The 19,058-nt window shown below is 32.8% G+C and overlaps 1 protein-coding gene across 3 annotated transcripts in view; it reads right to left on the bottom strand.

Moving 5' to 3' along the window:
• Positions 1-18,949, bottom strand: part of LOC134529874 (ataxin-7-like protein 1) — an 87,890-nt gene extending 68,941 nt beyond the window's left edge. For 2 of the 3 annotated variants that reach the window (XM_063364419.1, XM_063364418.1), the window contains exons 1-4: positions 18,718-18,928; positions 12,665-12,794; positions 11,983-12,063; positions 9,201-9,272 (exon numbers count right to left, since the gene is read on the bottom strand). In XM_063364419.1, coding sequence (XP_063220489.1) covers positions 9,201-9,272; positions 11,983-12,063; positions 12,665-12,752 — 241 coding nt within the window. In that variant the 5' untranslated portion in view covers positions 12,753-12,794; positions 18,718-18,928. Of the gene's footprint in view, positions 1-9,200; positions 9,273-11,982; positions 12,064-12,664; positions 12,795-18,717 lie in introns of all 3 variants that reach the window. The other variant, XM_063364417.1, reaches the window with a different exon arrangement.
• Between the last annotated feature and the right edge of the window lie 109 nt (positions 18,950-19,058).

Below are 19,058 nucleotides of genomic sequence, written 5' to 3'. Positions count from 1 at the left end.
GCTATCGTTATTAAAATTCATACAAGAAGTTACAGAGAAAATGCTGTCTGTCCGGACGTGAGAGGTGCGGCGGAGAAAATGGCACACGCCCCAACGGAAAATGGGTCAGAAGCAAATGACAAACTCGAAGTGAGCACAAGGCAAACAAGGAGGCCAGGAAAAATTTAACCTTAACAAAACACATGGCCTCGCAGAGAACATAAGAAAAAATAACTAGGGAAAGCCAAATACGTAATGCAATTAGGTAAAACACACTGGCAATGCAAACCAGATAATTACAAATAATGTCGGTGTCCTGCAAGCATTACTTTACGAGCCCAAAAAAAGCAAACATGGACGCAGAAGGCCAACTACTGAACTATCAAGACACCGACCAGAAGGCACCTCCTGGCCATGCGTAACACGGCGCCACACCGAAGAACCCCTCACGGCGATCGCTCCCGGAACAGAACAGCACGAGCAAATGAAAAAACAGCCCTATATATAAAAAATCCAGTTGGCGCCCGTGTTGCACTCAGGAGGCGCCTACGTGACGCGGACGTCAGAAGGGGTGGCGGGAGGGGGCTTTAAGGGGAACGAGGGAAGGGGAGGAGCCGGCGGGCTTCTGAATGCCGGCTTGCACATTGCAAGCCTACATTGGGAATAGTAATATATTTTTATGAATTACTGTGATGTAATATAAAGTGTTTGTTCTTTAATCAGCTAAGTGGTAATACTGATGACTAAGTTTCTATTTTTTTTTCTCAATCCAACTTATGAAAACTTCAGATGATAATATTCAGTTTTGTTTACAAGTTAATCAATGGAAGTGAAAACAAGAAAAAAAAATTTCTGTCTGAAATTTACATGGGAAAAGAATTCAATGCACCTTATTTAAGAAATGCAATTGTGCAAGGGTAAATGGTTTTGAAGTTTTTTAATGCCATGGGTAAAGTAGTACAGTTGATATGAAATTTTGGAATAATGAGTCATGTTCGCAAAATCGCTTACTACAAAATTCCCGTTCATGAAAAGCGTTTGCTCAGTCCTTGTGAACAAGACAAGGTTTTTAATTTTAAGATCTATATTTCAAAATACTGATAATATGAAATACAAATTTGTGCTAATAACCTGGTTAATACAAATTTGATAATTGCAAAACCAAATTTTAAAAAAAATTGTTTTCATGAACATCAATATGAACAAACATTCTGCCAAAGATATATGATGTCGCAGCTCAAGGTATGAGAATTATATGGAAAAAAAAAGTTCTGCACTGTAGCTTGTAGTGTTGGCAACTAAAGTGGTGAAGACACCATCTTTTTACTAGTAAATGAAACAAACATGAGTGTAATTTATATTCTCTATGCTGTATCCCCTACAACTTCTATGACCCATACCTGTGAAACGTTTATTTATGTTGTAAACACATGTGTGATAATTAGGTAACCTGGTTTTTACATGTGAGTTGCTGAATTATTCAATGTTCTTATTAAGGATGAACAACTGCTACTAACCATAAAAGAAATTAACTCATATTACAAGTGAAACTTCAAATAGTAAGTTAAGTAGGCCAAAGAAGTAAAACAAGTGAAATTGTCAAACATCATGATATTCCATGGTCAACATTATCAACAATATTAAAAAACCAAGAAAAAATAAAGTTTCTCGTGACAGTGCTTCCATGTTATCATCAAGGAAACGACTGTGCGCACTTAAACACAAAGAAATAGAAGACTGTCTACTGCAATGGTATCATGAAATGCATGCAGTAAACTTGCCCATTTAAGGATATTTGGTTCAGCAAAAGGCAGCTTACCTAGCATTGCATTCTAGGTATTGCACTGCAGTGGATAAGAGCAAAGTTAAAGATTGGTTACAGTCTTGCAGCCAATACTTGACCAGTACAGTCCTGATGTTTTAATACAGAGGAAACAGGTATGTTGTTCAACTTATTGCCAAACAAGATACGGGCTATGAAGGGGAAAATGGCAATGGGGGAAAGCAATAAAGAATGTCTCACTGATCTGTTGTACTGCAATCAAACTGGGACGATGAAGCTTCTTCCCCTTGTTGTTGGGAAGTTTCACAAAACTCAATGTTTCAAAGACAAACAAAATGCCATTTGATTACAAGGCAAATTCATCTGCTTGGGTAACCAACATTTTTTTAAGAATTCTTGATCAAACTGGAACAACGCATGGCATGTAAAAATAGAAAAAAAAAATTCTGGACCAATATGCAGCATATTCTTGTGCAGGAGTTGAGATGTCCCAAGTGACACTGATGTTTCAGCCAGCCAACTCAATTATTTTACAACCTCTTGACCAAGGTGTCATACAGTGTGTCAAGAAGAACTACAGAACTTGTTTTTTGACTCTTCATTTGATTCGTCAGCTGGAGCTAAAGGACACAGACCTGAAGCGACCATGCGAAATGTATCAACGGCACGGGATGAAGTTGCGTCAGTAACAAGTGCTAACTGCTTCAGGAAAGCTGGTCCTGGTGGGCATGACTGTCAAGTGGAAGAATAGAGCAGTTTCACGACTTTCTGCAAGTGGCTTGTCTGCAGTGCCTGCGCACCTAGATATTTTTCTGTTGCATCTTATCTGGAGCATGGAACGGCGAACTAAAAAAGAGGCTAAGTCTTGCCTGTTTGAAAGAGGAAAGCATTACAAAACATTCCCGGAATTATCTAGAAACTCAAGGCTTTTTCCGGGATCATTCCAGATCACGTCAAATCTCAGCCATTTACCCGGTTTTCATGGTTGGAAGACAGCCTGTAATACTTTGAAATAACGAATTGTTGTTTAAGTATGAATATTTGACATAGCATAACTCATGAATTAGTTATATATCAACATTTACTCTTGAGGTTAAGTCATTTGTTCTATACAAATAGACATTTTAGCAGTTTTAATGGGACTGCACAAAAATAAACATGAACATTACTTGGTATTTTAAACATGCAACAAGTATTCAATGTTATTTCACTACTGTCTCACAAAGCAGTAGCAAAAAAAAAGTTATGTGATCGATTCAAAGCATGGCATATTTATGACATGTCGAACTTGAAAACAAACAATTATTTGTATTCGTTTAGTTACATGCATCAGTAAGGCGGAAAAAATAACATCAACAACCATGGACTACAACACAAAACACGGACACTCCATTATGATGGCCATTAAAAAAATTGAATGTGATGGTTGCAACAGCATAAGAATCAATAGTCACAATTGATCTACCACCTTGACACAGAAGCAGCTTATTTGTATGCATATATGATGAATCAGATATAGCAACTCAAAAACAAAATAAACAAATGTAAATAATGGTTTCATATTTCAAAGGAAATAAAGAGAAATGTAATATTGCTGAACTAAAATAGAGTTTATATGACTGCCGTTAATCACTATTTTGCGAATACTGCATTAAGAAAAAGTTTACGTTTTTTGTGAAACGAATTTTGTGGTTCCCAAATATTTTCTCTATCAAAATGTAGAGTAGATGGTTCTGGAAAATACAACGAATAAAAACTGAAGTGAAAGTTTGGTTATGTTGAGTTAGGTTAGCTGCATAAGAACACATTTTTTATTTCAAAATTTAAATATTTTAATAAACATTTTATGTATATTTACTATAACTGACCTAACCTAACCAAACTATTTATATTAAAAAAAATTAACTCATCACCAAGTTTTTGTAATGGTTATGTGCTGCTTGGTGTTTGAATTGTTTTGAGGTGAAAAAGGATTATATATGCTATGGTATAATTTTAATACGGAGAAGTCTCCCTGTTGTGTGCCGGAAATTAGGCATTTCGACCCCTTTTTAAATTTTTACTATAATTTTAAATTAATTTTGGAAATTTTTCTAATTTTATTTGGTTACAAGGGGGTGATTTACTTTTTGTTAGGCCGGTGTACGCCTCGTGTTTAAAATTTGTGCCAGTAGTCTGAAGCACCTTTCCCAGAGAGGTATCTGATATTTTGCAGATCTAATACTTGGCTGGTAGCCAGCTTAAAATTCCTCTCGCCTGCAGTCACGTCCCGAGTTTGTAATATTATTTCTTTTCATGACCAAAACTGCATAGAACAGCTTCTGGGCTGCAAGCTGCTACTTCTCAGAGACCTGCTGAGAGTAGTAAGTCTTGTCACGAACGGGTATCCCATGGACGATTGTTCCCAGCTTCGATGCGCCTTTTGTTTCCCCCACCCTTCCCCCTTAGTTCTGAGAAATCCAGGAGCAGTGACCTGACATGAACTTAGCCAAGACGATCGCCTATTTCAAGGACCTTCTCCCTGGTCCTAAAGATACCTCCGCGACACCTAGCGGCAGAAAAAAGCAACTTCACCCATGGTGGCCAGCGAGCTGAGACTACGCTCGTGACACCTGGCGGCGAGTCAGTTCACCGCCTCCGTTAGTTCCCCTTTACGCTGCCAGAGCGCAGCGCCGCTACGCATTATGGCCCTATGCTTCTTCCACGCGACCTGTAGAAGTCGATTGTTTGTTGCTTCCTGTACCTGCCCGTAGAGACCGCAGCAGTCGCTCTTTGGCGCGAACTACTGAAGTCGTGCGTACAACCACTCGGGCACCTTCGGAAATTTTCGGCCTAGAACCGAACCTTCCCCCTCCTTTGACCCAGGGCCTCACCGCCCGATTTAATTAGGAGCTTTGTCCGCCATTGCGGCACCCAGTCCTCTGACCTCGGCTACTGACCACGTCTTCTCGGCGTCCTCTGCACTAGGAGGCTTTTCGCGGGAATTGCGAATTCGTGTGCAGAAGAGATGTAGTCAGTTGCTCTAAGGGATGTGATCCCATTTGTTCAGTAGACAGTCAGTAGTAGTAATTAGTTCAAGTCATGTCTCTAATTTTAAAGTTTTAGTATTTTTTTAATTTTTTTCTAAATTTTTGGTTTCGTTCGTGCATCCGCGACTTCTCGGTCCGCGGCATCCTGATGTCGGCGCGAGACACCTAGTGAGCTCCGAACTCTACACCCTGTTTGGTGAGTAATCCGGCCTTTTCCCCCACATTCCCGTTTGTTGGCCTTTTGCGCCGACGGTGTATGACTGTCTGGAAGCAGGTCTAATTCGTTTTGAATTTGACTTGGGTTTCAGACAGGGTCGAAGTGCTGGAGAGACATATTGCTCCCAGCTCGTGGTCCTGTACCTCCACTGCGGGTCACGTTAGAAGAGATGTTTCCGCGACCCGACGTTATCTTTTGAAGACCTGGGTGATAATGTAAAATCAACACCCCCCCCCCCCCTTTCTAGCTACGAACTACATTAATCGAATGAATAGCCTACCAGCGAACAGTGCTTTCCTCAAGAACATGTAGAATGAATAAAACTAATTATCGATGTAATCATTGGATGAATCAAATTTTGGTGTGATACTTATAAATTTTTGTTTATGTAATTGTTTGTTGTTAAAGTTGAGTATGTGTTGTTATAATAATATCGGGCCGGCCCATTCTCGAAAAACTTAAATATATTGTTAATATCATTAAATGGGAAACTTACAAATGCCAAATAAAATGGAAAACAGAATTCATTATTCACATTTTAAATAAAACAGGGAACCTATAGACCAAGCTACTTGTATAGTGTTAATTTATTTATGATATACCTTCTTCCCTTAAACGATCCACCAGCTCCCAAGTTGCTTGTGTCAGAGAGTTCTAAATTGTCTTGTTCTCCACCTCGTGCCACCTCTGGTCAATAAATTTATTTTTCTTATTATTCTTACCCAGCAAGTTTCCAAGGCTCTTTTTAATTAATTTAAAATAATTTAACTTTGAGGCACGAGGGGCGTTACAGTTGAAAATAATTTCTATTTCAAAAAAACAAATGAATAACATGCAAGATGCTTGCAGCTCTCATTGCCACACTAAGTAGACACAGCACAGCTTGCACTGGTAGGGGACAAAGATTCACAGGCCAACAATAGTTTTGGTGCCAGGGTATTTGGAGCTGATGTCATATGAATTTGGTGCCCTGAATTCAAATATCGTATTAGTTTTTGCTTAGGATGTCAAATTTCTAAGATATAATGTTTTAGTGAAATGTACATTTTACATTATTTTAGGTTAAATTCATTAATCAAATCTAAAAATCAAACATGAAATTATTATCAAATTACACAAATATTATATTATAGAAGTATCATTATATTTTACAAATTTTATTAGTATATATTGATATTATTTTCTATACAACGATAGTACCAAGTCATTGATGTAGTTAACTTGGCACTCAACAGAGCACGCGCGTTGCATGCAATCGGCGAGAGATCAATATCGATATTCGACTACGTGTGCGCGCTCTATACGGGAAGCAATATAACCAAATACGAATGATGCCAACTGGCGCTAGCAACATTTTTATAAGTGGTACACCCCGGCTACGCAAACGAACCGATAAATGTTACGTCTAAAAACGTCTTTAAAAGAAAATGTACAAATCAGACAACTTCGTATTTCCGTTAATTAAATATGTAAGTGGTAATGTCTGAAAAGATATAATTTTATACTTTAAAATACATCTTTTTATACGGAAAAAATACTTGTTACACAAAGCGCTCAGAATCTAATAGCAGGATCAAAAAATCATGCGACATTTACGCGAGAGGTTTTTTTTATCCAAATTTTGACGCCCTAAAATATTGATGTGACGATTATGTGACAAAAGAGGGTTATTCTAGCATTGATAAAAAATTCAAAATAAAATCACACATAAAATACATTTTGGGGAAAAATATTTATTTGCACAACATACATTGCAAAATCTGTTAATCAGGTAACTTTTTACTATTCATGCTGTAAAAAAATTTACTTGGCAAGTTATTATAAAGATGGCTCATCAAAACCAGATTTTAAAATGTTACAACACTTGCACACTTCTTTTTATTGTTTTTAATACATGCATTTTTTGAAGAAAAAAAAATCAAAATAGTTTACAAATAGTTGTCATAAATAAATATCATAAATAGTATTAAAACTCAATTTCAATTAGTCTGTGTGAGACAGACAGCAATAGCATTTGACATGAGTTAAGAGAGAGACATTTAGTGAAATTCAAAATGAAACTAAGCATTTATTGAAATTATTTTTATCAAATTAAAGTAAACAAGCTGACCCGTGCAAATATTTTGCACAGAATCATGATCAACGTTAAACAGACTGTTAATATATGGTGCCTCCTACATGTTTGTTGAATATATTTTCATTACGAATGCCATAAAAAAATGGCATTCCCAATGAAAAAATGTTTTTAAAAAAGTTTTGTTAATAATTTTTTGAACTTAAACATTAATTTATAATTTTGTCTATTTAGCATCAATAGCGAGGAACATAAGCCTTAAAAAAATGTTTTAATAATTGTATTTGATGAAGAATTAAAGGAGATATGGCATTTCCACAAAAAATACCTTTGAGATATAATATATATGATGTTTGTAGGTTATGTTTGTGATACAAAATATCAACAGTAATTTCAAAAGTACTTACTTAGGAAAGTCTGACATGCCAGAAGTTTTGGTTGAGTGGTTTTTTGATGTAATTTTTTGGTTAAGTTGAAGGATCCTCTAAGATTTCGTTATAATAAGTTCTGTTTATTATGACGAAAGTGTAATTAAAAAAAGAAATATGTAGACGCTGATGTTTCAAGTGGATATCCAATTTGATATTTATCTATCGAAAAATTGACGCATCCATTAAAGGACCTCTTCTTAGATGACTTTAAATCTCAAATTTAAGAGAAGCTGTGCATTTTTAGACTGTGGGTCTATTTTTCGTCATTAGCCGGCACAATGAGATTTAAAATGAGGTGTAAATCATAGAATTTGATAAAGGAATAAGGAAGATCTCACGGACAGACAGAAAAACAGGCTAGAGAAATAATATATAAGATAGCCTGGTATCCTCACTGTATGTTTCTTACACAGACTAAATTCAATCTTTGAGCTTTTAAATATTAGGAATGTATTATAAAAGTACTGAAATTAATTTGAAACTAGGTCATCTTGCAAAAAAAAAATACAAATATTATCGTAAAAAAAGTATTATTAGTCAGTGTAGTATCATTTTAATAACTTACCTAAATTATTCATCTTTTAAAATAACTTGCTAAATTAGCAAAGTATTTTTTACAGTATAAATAGTAAAAATTACCCAATTATAAATTTTTCCTTCATAAGTCATGCAAAGAAAATCCCCCCCCCCCCCCCCCAAGTATAGCATATTTTGTTTTATAGTCACAGTATATAATAATTTGGTCCAGGATGGAGATTTTAAAACATTTGGAAGAAAAATGCCTACAACTTGAAAACTAGGGCACTTTTTTTTTGTTTTGATTTTTTGATTTAGAATCATCATTAACTGGCCTATAAACTGTTTTCTGCTTGATGTTGAGTTCTGGGACATTCTGTTTATTACACAATATAATATCTAACATTTATGAGTTTTTTATTCAAACTTAAAACAAAAGATACACTTATTTCACAATAAGATGAGACATGTTTTGTCCGATCCATCAACAAACATTTTGACTCATTATTGCCACCTAACTTCCTAATTGTGTATAAATATTTACTTAGCTAATTTTATAAGAATATCCACTTTGCAAAGTACAAGCATTCACTGACACCTGCCAAAAACGTCTCACCTCATTTTGAACAGAGCATATGTAGGAAAAATTTATTTTTTCCAGTGCTTCCTTCTTTTGTGAAAGGTGCCAACTGGTTCTTTTTTTTCTGTACCTCTGTGGGACATGAGTCAACCCTTTTTTTTTGTTAGCTAGGCAGAAGAAATAATTAATAATTCCCATAGCTGTCAACGGATAAACATGGTCGCAGCAGTCGAAGGACAGTTGGGAAGAGGGAAGGAGGGGGAAGGAGGGGTAAGGAGGGGGAAGGAGCTGGTTGTCGCTGCATCTTTACTACAGAGCTAATCCATTCTTAATGATCAAATGGATCTCATCACTGTAATAACAAGCAGTTTACTCACACTGATGTTGTTTATGGCCCAAACACCGGGGTTGAATCCAGCTTTCAAGATATTCTGCTCTAAGAAAGATCTTAGAAATCATCAAAGTTTTTTAATTTTCCCGAAGATAAAAAATTTTAGTCTCCGATTCGACCTTGACTTTCCGGAGCTCCGCACACCGCTCTTATAATTATATGTTTATTTATGTAGTAGTAGTAGTAAAAATAATACTAACTCAAGGGACTCCGACACATTGCAGCTTCCCAGTTTGTCCAAGGCTGGCCAATAAAGTTTTGGATGTCATCAGCTGAAAACAAATTGTAAACACATATATTTACACAGATAATTATTTTGGTATGCTAAAATCTATACACACTAAATATGTTTGTCTCAGCTCATAGTTAAATTTTTTTACTACAAAAAATCAGTAAACTAGACATGCCTAAAAAATTACCTTGACTGAACTACAAACAGTCCAAAGTTTCTCATAATACAGTATGCCATTATTCCGTAAAACAAGTACCTCATAAAATAACCAATCCTGCCTGTTACCTAAACTTAAGGGGCGGAAAAAAAAGCTAGCTTTCATTTATCAGTTCTCACACCACAATATAGGTTAGTAGTTAATATTTGAATTTTTATTTCAGACCAGAACAAATTTCTGCAATAATTGTCTGATGCTGACATTTATTTCTTGCTTTAAATATTTTCACTAGTGGAATAACAGGTGTTAAATAATTCTATTTTTTTTTCTTTTCAGAATGACTGTGAATGTAATAATACTAACAATAATCACACACAAAAACACTGTAAAATCCAAGTGCTATTTTTTGCCTTACATAAAAAAAAATATATCATAAAGTATCCATTGCCTTTTGCCAACCAAACATCAACTAAATCTTCTATGTTCTTAATACTGTTGGGATGCACAATAATAATAACAATAACTAATATTATTAATGTTAATATTATTATTTCATTCTTTGAATGTATCTTGCAGTGGGAGGATTGATTCAAGATGATGTTATGGACATACACAATCGCTGGTTACACTTTATGTCATAAGAAATCTCAGTAAGAGACAAAAAAAGATGAATATGCAAACATACAGAAAACAAGCCAAAATCAACTAATGTCAAAAAATTAACAACATAGCACAGAAAATTTTGTGGAAGGAATTAATCAAAAATTACTTCAGCACAAATGGACACAGTGGACTGACGACAAGACAGTTGCGACATGAACAGTGAATACAAAAAAAAACTTTTGGACAACACAGTAACAAAAAGAGTAACCCAACAATGATTAAAAACAGATAACAGAGACAGCACGACAATACAGTGACGCAAATGTGAACCCAACAATGAAATTAAACAAATATTCTGACACTACAACAAAGACAACACAGACGAACAAAGACATAAACAGTTGTGACATTTCAGGAACTGACTGTGTCTGAGAACAGGATCAGATCTCAGTTCCCGTAACGTCGCAACTGTTGTCTCTTAAGAAGCCTACTATGTTTGTCTATGTTGTCTTCATTTTGTTGTCAGAATATTTGTTTAATTTCATCATTGGGTTCGCATGTGCATCGCTGTATTGTCGTTGTATCATCTGTTTTTGAATTATCATTGGGTTCCTCTATTTGTCACAGTGTTATCCAAAGTTGTTATTTGTTTGTATTCACGGTTCTTGTCACAACTATCTCGTCATCGTCAGTCAACTGTGCCCATCTGTGCTGAAATAATTTTTTGACTTAATTCCTTACACACAATTTTCTGTGCTGCCTAATTTTTTTGTAATTTTTTTTATGCATTATTGATGTTTCTTATGACGTTAAGTGTAACCAGCAATGGCGTATGTCCAAAATAACATCTTAAATCATTATTAATATTATTGCTGCTGCTAGAAAAATACTTCTTCAAATGTAACATGAGCACAATAAATGACACCGTATTCCACTGGCTTGCTGGGATGATAGCCCGTAACACCTTGTCAAGTAAATTTTATAAGTATTATTGTAATGCTAAACCAAGAACATAATTACTATTTTTCACAGTGTAGAAGATATTACTCATGAGAACCTGCAGTCTGGAAATCTGCCTTTAACCTGCATAGTCATGACTTGAGGTAAAATAAAGTACTATCCAAAGTTTTTTCTTATGGTTTCCCTTATCTTTTACTTTACACTGATTTCGGTTGGCACCCATGGTGAACTTATGTTTTACTTTACACTGATTTCAGGTGGCACCCATGGTTAACTTATCTCTTACTTTACACCAATTTCAAGTGGCACCAATGGTTATACTATTACTAAATGGATAATTGGCCCATGACATCAAACGAAAACTGCTCGCTGGTTGAAAACAGCTAATGATGTACTAGCACCTATTATGCCACCATAGGTTTAAAAACATCAGCAACCTTTGAACATATTCTACAACTTATAATGCTATGTCTGTCATAATGTTTCACATGGATATAAAACAAATTTGCACCCAAAAACAGATAGTTCTGCAAGTACATTAATTTTCTTTTATAAAATATAATTTAAAATTTTGTGGCTGCAATCTCACAGATTGCCAATTTTCATGAGGAAATGTGTTCAGACCTACTTGACATTTTTTTTAAAGAAATATAAGTTTATGTGACAAAGTACAGTTGTCATACTTTTTAATATTTCCTAATTTTAAAATGGGTATCACTATTAAACTACAACATAATCTATGTATTCTACTAGAAATAAGAATGGATGGGTTAAAAATTCAACATAGGCTAAATAAATGAAACAAACTATCTCTAACACATGTAGTGGTAAAAACTAATCAGTTATATTTTTGTAATTTGCATTTAATATATGATGCCTAACACATTATGCATAAGATAAAAATATTAGCTATAGTTAAATATTTGTTTTAAAAATATATACTGCAGAGTAGGTGACTGTTAGTTACACACAATACACTGGCAAGTTCATGGTTTATAACATTTTTATTTTAAATCACAACACACATTACCAGCAAGCTCATCAGCAACTGGATTTGCAGAGCTTGAAGCCTCAGTTCTTTCTATCTTGACACTGGCATCATTTTCCACATCTGTAAAATAAAAATGTTTTGCTATGATGCAACAAATTACAGGGTTCCCAAACTTGTACTTCAATCAAATTACTCAAATTCCTTGAGTTTTCACCGTTTTCCCTGTCCAACCTCAAATTTTACCCGCATCATCAGTCAAAAGATATAATTACGAAATACATTATTTTCAAAACACATTTTAACAAAAATACATAACATGCAGAAATGAATTTAATATGTTTTCATAAACTAAAAAAAAATTATATTCATTTCATCTAACTTTGATCAAGCAAAAGACTACACATATTTTATTGTGCTTCAAATTAATACACAGATGTCTGCATCCCTTACGTTTCATTTATGTTAAAGATATTGATTATTAACAGCAAAAAAATTTTATATTAAAATACAAAAATGTTTAAGACATTAAGATACTACAGAGTATGGAAAATTACTTAATGGGTTCTGCAACGATTTTTCCAGGTTTCCAAAACACCTTATCAATCCCTGAGTTTCCCTGTTGTCCAGATTTCCCCTGTCTTAAGCAGGTGCCCTGAATCATTACCAAAACAAATCCTAGTTAAAAAAAAAGAAAAAAACATTTTTAATTAATAATACTGACCGATAATGCCATTTTCTTCAGGAAGTTCAATTTCACTGCTGGACTTGGACAACATCACAATATCATCCCTATCACCCCTTGCTTCCATATCTCATTTCAAAGAGTGACAATGCAAACATGTTACATTTTTCTGAAAACAAAAAATTATCATAATTTAAGGTTTAAAAAATTAAAAAACCTGCATAAGTAAAACACATTGTAGTGGCATGATTAAACAATACCACATCACAAAATGGATTTCAATTATGTAACAAACATGACAATAAGTTTTTCTGAAAAAATTTCAAAGTTTTCAAATGTAACTGAGTTAAGTACTTACTACCTGAAGATAGATTATGTGGTTGAACAACAAGCAACAATAAAAATGTAACTTCTTCATGAGCAGAAAGTAACATTGAAGTTACTAACGTGAAGAAGGGTGTTCAGTTCCGATGCGAAGGGCACACACAGTGGGTGCTGATGAAAGGATCAACAGAAAGTGAACAATGTTAATTATACTGAATTTATGAAGAAAGTAGGCACCATGTCAGCAGTTCAACAGCAGATAACTAGTTTCCTATTTTTCTTTTGGTTAGTTAATTGATAGAATGTAAGTAAACTTAGGAGCACCAAACTGATAGCCAATCAACAAGTAAATACATGTGTTGCTTTAGTTTGAAATCAAAGTTGATAGAAACATGAAAAAACCATTAAGCATGCCTTTATTTATGGTTTTTGAGTAAAGCATGTGAAAAGCACAAAACAGTGAAATAAATACTAAACTAACTCAAATAGAAGCATATAATTTATTTTTGACACACAAAATGTTCACCAATTGTTAAGTATGAAATAAATAGATCTTTATCTAAAATTTAAATTAATTTTTGAAGTGAAAACTTGTATAGGAAGGTTTGGATAGGGAGTAAATTCATGCAAGTCATCGACATGGTCACGTGACGTGAATGTGTGTGTGTATATACACATATATATACATACATATATATACACACACACTCAGTGGTGCGTGCGCAACCAGTAAGTACACGAAGAACACTAAGTCTTTGTAGCAATATAACCTAAAAATTAAGATCATTATTTTTTTAATACCTGCAATTTCTATGCAATTAGTATTTTATAGTAATTTAGGAGTTATTTTATTAACGTGATAAAACAAATTTGTTGTGTGATATTTTTTCGTAAATTGTGAAAAGGTATCTGATTTTTAACAAAAATTATTTTCTTATGTTACACAATTATATTTCACAAAGTTAGTATTTCTTATTTCAAATTATATATATTTTTTAAAATTCTATTATCAATATTAATAATAGTTACTTCTATTATTATTAATTCTATCATTTGAAGTTTAGGAAAAAATGTTGTGTACATTATATTGTTATTCTCTCTAAATATTTTTAATATTTTTTTTAGATCCTCGATTCTGTGTGGAAAACTTTAAAGATGTCTTCAGATGACAGAAAAAGAAAATTGAAAGAAGATTGTGAAGAATCTGTAGCAGCGGATTCTGCAAATGACACAAGTGAACAAAATAATGGTAAAGATAAAGAAAAACTAATTGTTTATAGTTTTAAGTTTTCACTTCTGTCAGCAGTCCTCATGACTATTTTGAAATTTTTTTAAACTTATAGTTCTGTAAATACAACATAATGTAATTTTATTTGCTAAAGGAAGTCTTGAATTAAAATACAAATGTATTTTAACATTTTACATAAAAACTTATTTTTGCATTAGAACTGCCGCCATTTTAAAACTTGTAAGACAGTACACTCGTTCGGAACTAAAGTGTTAACCCATTATGATCTAGCAAATTCAGTCAGTGACAGAGTAACTGATTGGAGTTTTGGATGCATCTTTGTACAGTGTTTGTCAATCTCTAACTACCCAATTGTCAAGGAGATGTTACAACTATAAAAAAAACTATTTTGCTTCACTTAAGTGCAAGCGGCAGGTATAACCACCCCAATGCAGTAGTACTAACACTGTAATTAGTATGTTAAATTTTCTTATTCTTTTCTGTTTGTAACTTAATTCACTGTGTGAAGGATTTCAAAAAATTAATTTTATACACTTGGAATTATTGGTTTTAACTTTGTAACTTTTTAACTTTAACCATTATCTGGTCTTCATTACCTTAACCACTATCAAATTTCTTAGAATCTAGTGGATATCTAAATAAGCCCATTTACACGATAATCAAGAGACATTTTCATGATTTTTTCTAAGCTCCTAAATTCCACGATTTCCTTAATCATCTAAAGGGGGACAATGTATTTTTAATGGTATTTAAGGCCTTAGATTTTTTAAGTGTCGAGAACTTTTAAAACATGGATTTGCACTGATATTTTTTTTTTGCCTTTACAACAATGATTTTTTTAAATTTTACCTTTCTGAATTTTTAAAAAAATTATAAGATTATAGGTAAACAATAACAAAAAATACTGTACCCAAAATAATATATAATAAAATTTATTACACAGTTATAAGTTTTCCTATTGTTGCAGATTTCTGCACATGATAACATATTTATATTTCATACAATCAAAGATTTCTAAAATTATTTATAGGCTATAATTTTCTAACTACAAGTGTGAAGTTGTCAGATCTCTGTTAAATTTTATATTTCTCTTCTACCAGCAGTAAAAAAATGTAAATCTAAATTGTGTTCAGTGCATTTCTCTCTCCTTTACTTGTCTACTTTTGTAATAAGGAGATAGCTGTCTGAATACACTTGCAGCAGAAAAGTAGAGACTTCAAATAATAGATTAGAAGAAAAAATGTATAAATGCTTATTTTAATTTTTATTGTACAATTGTATTTTTGTATAGCATTATTTGCTGTAATATTAAAAGTGATTACCTTTACCATCAAAATATTCATGTCATTTCTTCTAATAATTTTTTTAAAGGGTATTACGATACTTCAAGTAGATTACCAGTAGTTTCCCAATTTAACGGTTGATTATGTTTGCTACATTTTATAAACTGTGAGAGTTCAAGATTGTTTAGGTTAATTACATTTTGATATGTATTTCCTAAACAACAATCAAAAAATTTTACAGTGTTTTAATGTAGTTAACATAACCAAATGTAAAAAATAGTAAACTAATAATAAAATATTTAACACAACAGAATCCTTAGAAAAATGTCAGGAACTATAAACACCCATCTTCATATTTTCTCTTTATTTTAAGTAATTCTAAAGGAAAGACACTTTTCTGAAAAAAAAATTTCAAAATGCTTTCTTTTACTTCCTGACATGTTTTTTAAACATTCTCTAAGAGGGTGTTGTAATACTTTAAGTTTTCAATTTTAAGGACGGGTTCGATTGGAATACCTATTATAATTGGGTTAGGTTAGCTTTATTAAGAATATGGTAAATATGTAGGGTAACGGTATATGCGAAAAAAAATGCTAAAAATCCGAAAATACTTTTATTCTATGCTCTTTCACTTCCTCTTTTCAAATCAACCGGCGGAGATAAGAAATTCCAAATACTTTAGGAGATATGGAATTATTAAATTTTCATCACAATACCTGTGAATTCAGGCGGCCACCATTGTTTCTTGTTTATGAGACGAGTATGATTATTTTTTTTCCGCGACATAGGTGAACGACTACATTGTTGCTTGTTTAGGAGTATCTATTAAAATCTGAAAATACTTTTATTATAGTTATGTTAGGTTAGGTTAGCTACATTAAAACACTTTCAAACACTATGGACGGTTAGTTAGGTTAGTATAGCTACATTAAAATAAACAGAGAAATATAAATATTAATAAATAAACCCGAGGTTGGCCGAAGGTAAATGGTTCGGGTGTAATCGGGAATGGCAGAACTTTATGTGCGTCTTGATTTACCGTTCGTGAATGCCTATTTAATTAAAATGGTCGATTAGGTCAGGTCAGTTACATTATTAATACTTTCAAACTAAGCAGACATTAAAATTAATATAAATTAATTTTAATGGTTGTTTAGTTTTAAAGTATTTATAATGTAGCTGACCTGACCTAACAAACCGGGACAAAGGATGAACGGTAGGAACTCACGTAATTTTTTTTTTTTTACTTATTACTTGCGCAACAAATAAAACATTAAAATTTGAAACATTAAAAACTCACATACGTTAGAGGCGGGTACAATTCCTTTGCCATTAGTTGAAAATGATGTAGTCGTTCTACCTACGTCGCGAAAATAAAAAAAATGGTAAATATTTACTTGGGCGGTATTTCCGAAAAAAAATGTTAAAAATCCGAAAATACCTTTATTTTATGCTCTTCAACTTCCTCTTTTCATTAACATCGGCGGAGATTAGAAATTCCAAATACTTTAGGAGATATCAAATTTTTAAATTTCTTCATATGTAGTTGAGCGGTATTTGCGAAAAAAAATGTTAAAAATCCGAAAATACCTTTATTATATGCTCTTCAAATTCCTCTTTTCATTAAAAGCGGCAGAGATTAGAAATTCCAAATACTTTAGGAGATATCGAATTTTTAAATTTCAGCACAAAACCAGCGCATTCCTGTGGCGTGCGTGCACCACTGTTTCTTGTTTACGTACGAGTATCTATTTTTTTATTGGATAATGATGTCACGTGATTGTTCATGATAGGCCAGAATTCAAATGAACTAATACGTGATTATTTAGTTCAATTATTGTTTAAAACGGTGTTTAATTACCGCCTCCAACTTAGGTGAGTTTTTAACGTTTCTAATTTTAAAGTCTTATTTGTTATTTTGATATTGTTGCGCAAGTAATAAGTAACAAAAAAATTTACGTGAGTTGTTACTGTACATCCTTTGTTACGGGTTTGTTAGGTAAGGTCAGTTACATTATAAATAATTTAAAACTAAAGAATAATTAAAATTAATTCACATTATTTTTAATATCACCTTAGTTTGAAAGTATTTATAATGTATCTGACCTGACCTAATCGACCATTTTAGTTTACTGTTCACCCTCTGTCCGGGTTTGTTTGGTCAGGTCAGTTACATTATAAATATTTTAAAACTAAACAGCCATTAAAATTAATTCACAAAATAATTTTTAATGTCGGCTTAGTTTGAAAGTATTAATAATGTAACTGACCTGACCTAATCAACCATTTTATTAATTACGCATTCACGATTCACGTATTCACGAACACACGGCAAAATAACAAAAATGGCGCCGCTCGAATGGTTCCACAGGTCTTGTATTGCAAAATTAAAAAATTCGATATCTCCTAAAGTATTTGGAATTTCTTATCTCCGCCGCTTTTAATGAAAAGAGGAAGTTGAAGAGCATATGATAGAGGTATTTTCGGATTTTTAACATTTATTTTCGCAAATACCGCTCAACTACATATGATGAAATTTAAAAATTCGATATCTCCTAAAGTATTTGGAATTTCTTACCTCCGCCACTTTTAATGAAAAGAGGAAGTTGAAGAGCATAAAATAAAGGTATTTTCGGATTTTTAACATTTTTTTTCGGAAATACCGCCCAAGTAAATATTTACCAAAAAAATCATAAACGTAAACAAGCAACAATGGTCGGTATTGTGGTGGAAAATAAAAATTCGATATCTCCTAAAGTATATGGAATTTCTTATCTCCGCCGGGTTTATTGAAAAGAGGAAGTGAAAGAGCATAGAATAAAAGTATTTTCGGATTTTTAGCATTTTTTTTCGCATATACCGCGACTCTACATATTTACCAAGAATATTTCAAACTGGTGTTAATGGTTAGTTAGGTTAAGAAGATTCAAAATACTAAAAATCATAAAACGATTACACAATATAAAATGTACATATTTTAACCTAGCCATGTCAATTTTTGGTATACAACTTTAAGTATCAAAAAACCTTCTTAAATAGATTGGAAAACTATTCATTATAAATACCCTGTTATTGGTTATTTTCCACATTTAGCCTCATCCTTCCATCAAGTCTATCAATTCTAGCCATCTCTATGATCATGAGAGTAAAAGCTTTTTGAAAATCATACATAACATATTTTTCCTAAAAATAAATTAATCTCATTATAAACAATATAAATTTAATTCATAACATACCTTTTTTAAGCCGCAACAGAGCGACACAATATTACCTATGTGCATGTTTACTAATATATGAAAATTATTAAATCATAAATACAGTTAAATTCTATAAATTAAAACTGAGGTGATATTAGGAATAAAACCCGTAAATTAGGAAAGAGGGCTTTAAACATGACATAAGCTAGCATGACATCCCTAGCCAGAAACAGCTTCGCCATCTAACAAACAGCCATATTGGAACTAGTATAGTATTCGGTATATCGATTACATGAAGAGTCGAATATTTATGGATTAAATAAATACTTTAAAAACATGTTTTGGCCAATTTAACCATAATAGTTAAGATTTTTAAATGA

The sequence above is a fragment of the Bacillus rossius genome, chromosome 2, assembly GCF_032445375.1.
Source record: "Bacillus rossius redtenbacheri isolate Brsri chromosome 2, Brsri_v3, whole genome shotgun sequence".
Lineage (NCBI taxonomy): Eukaryota > Metazoa > Arthropoda > Insecta > Phasmatodea > Bacillidae > Bacillus > Bacillus rossius.
The sequence above is the reverse complement of the archived record's forward strand: the minus strand, read 5'-3'. Positions and strand labels throughout refer to the sequence as shown.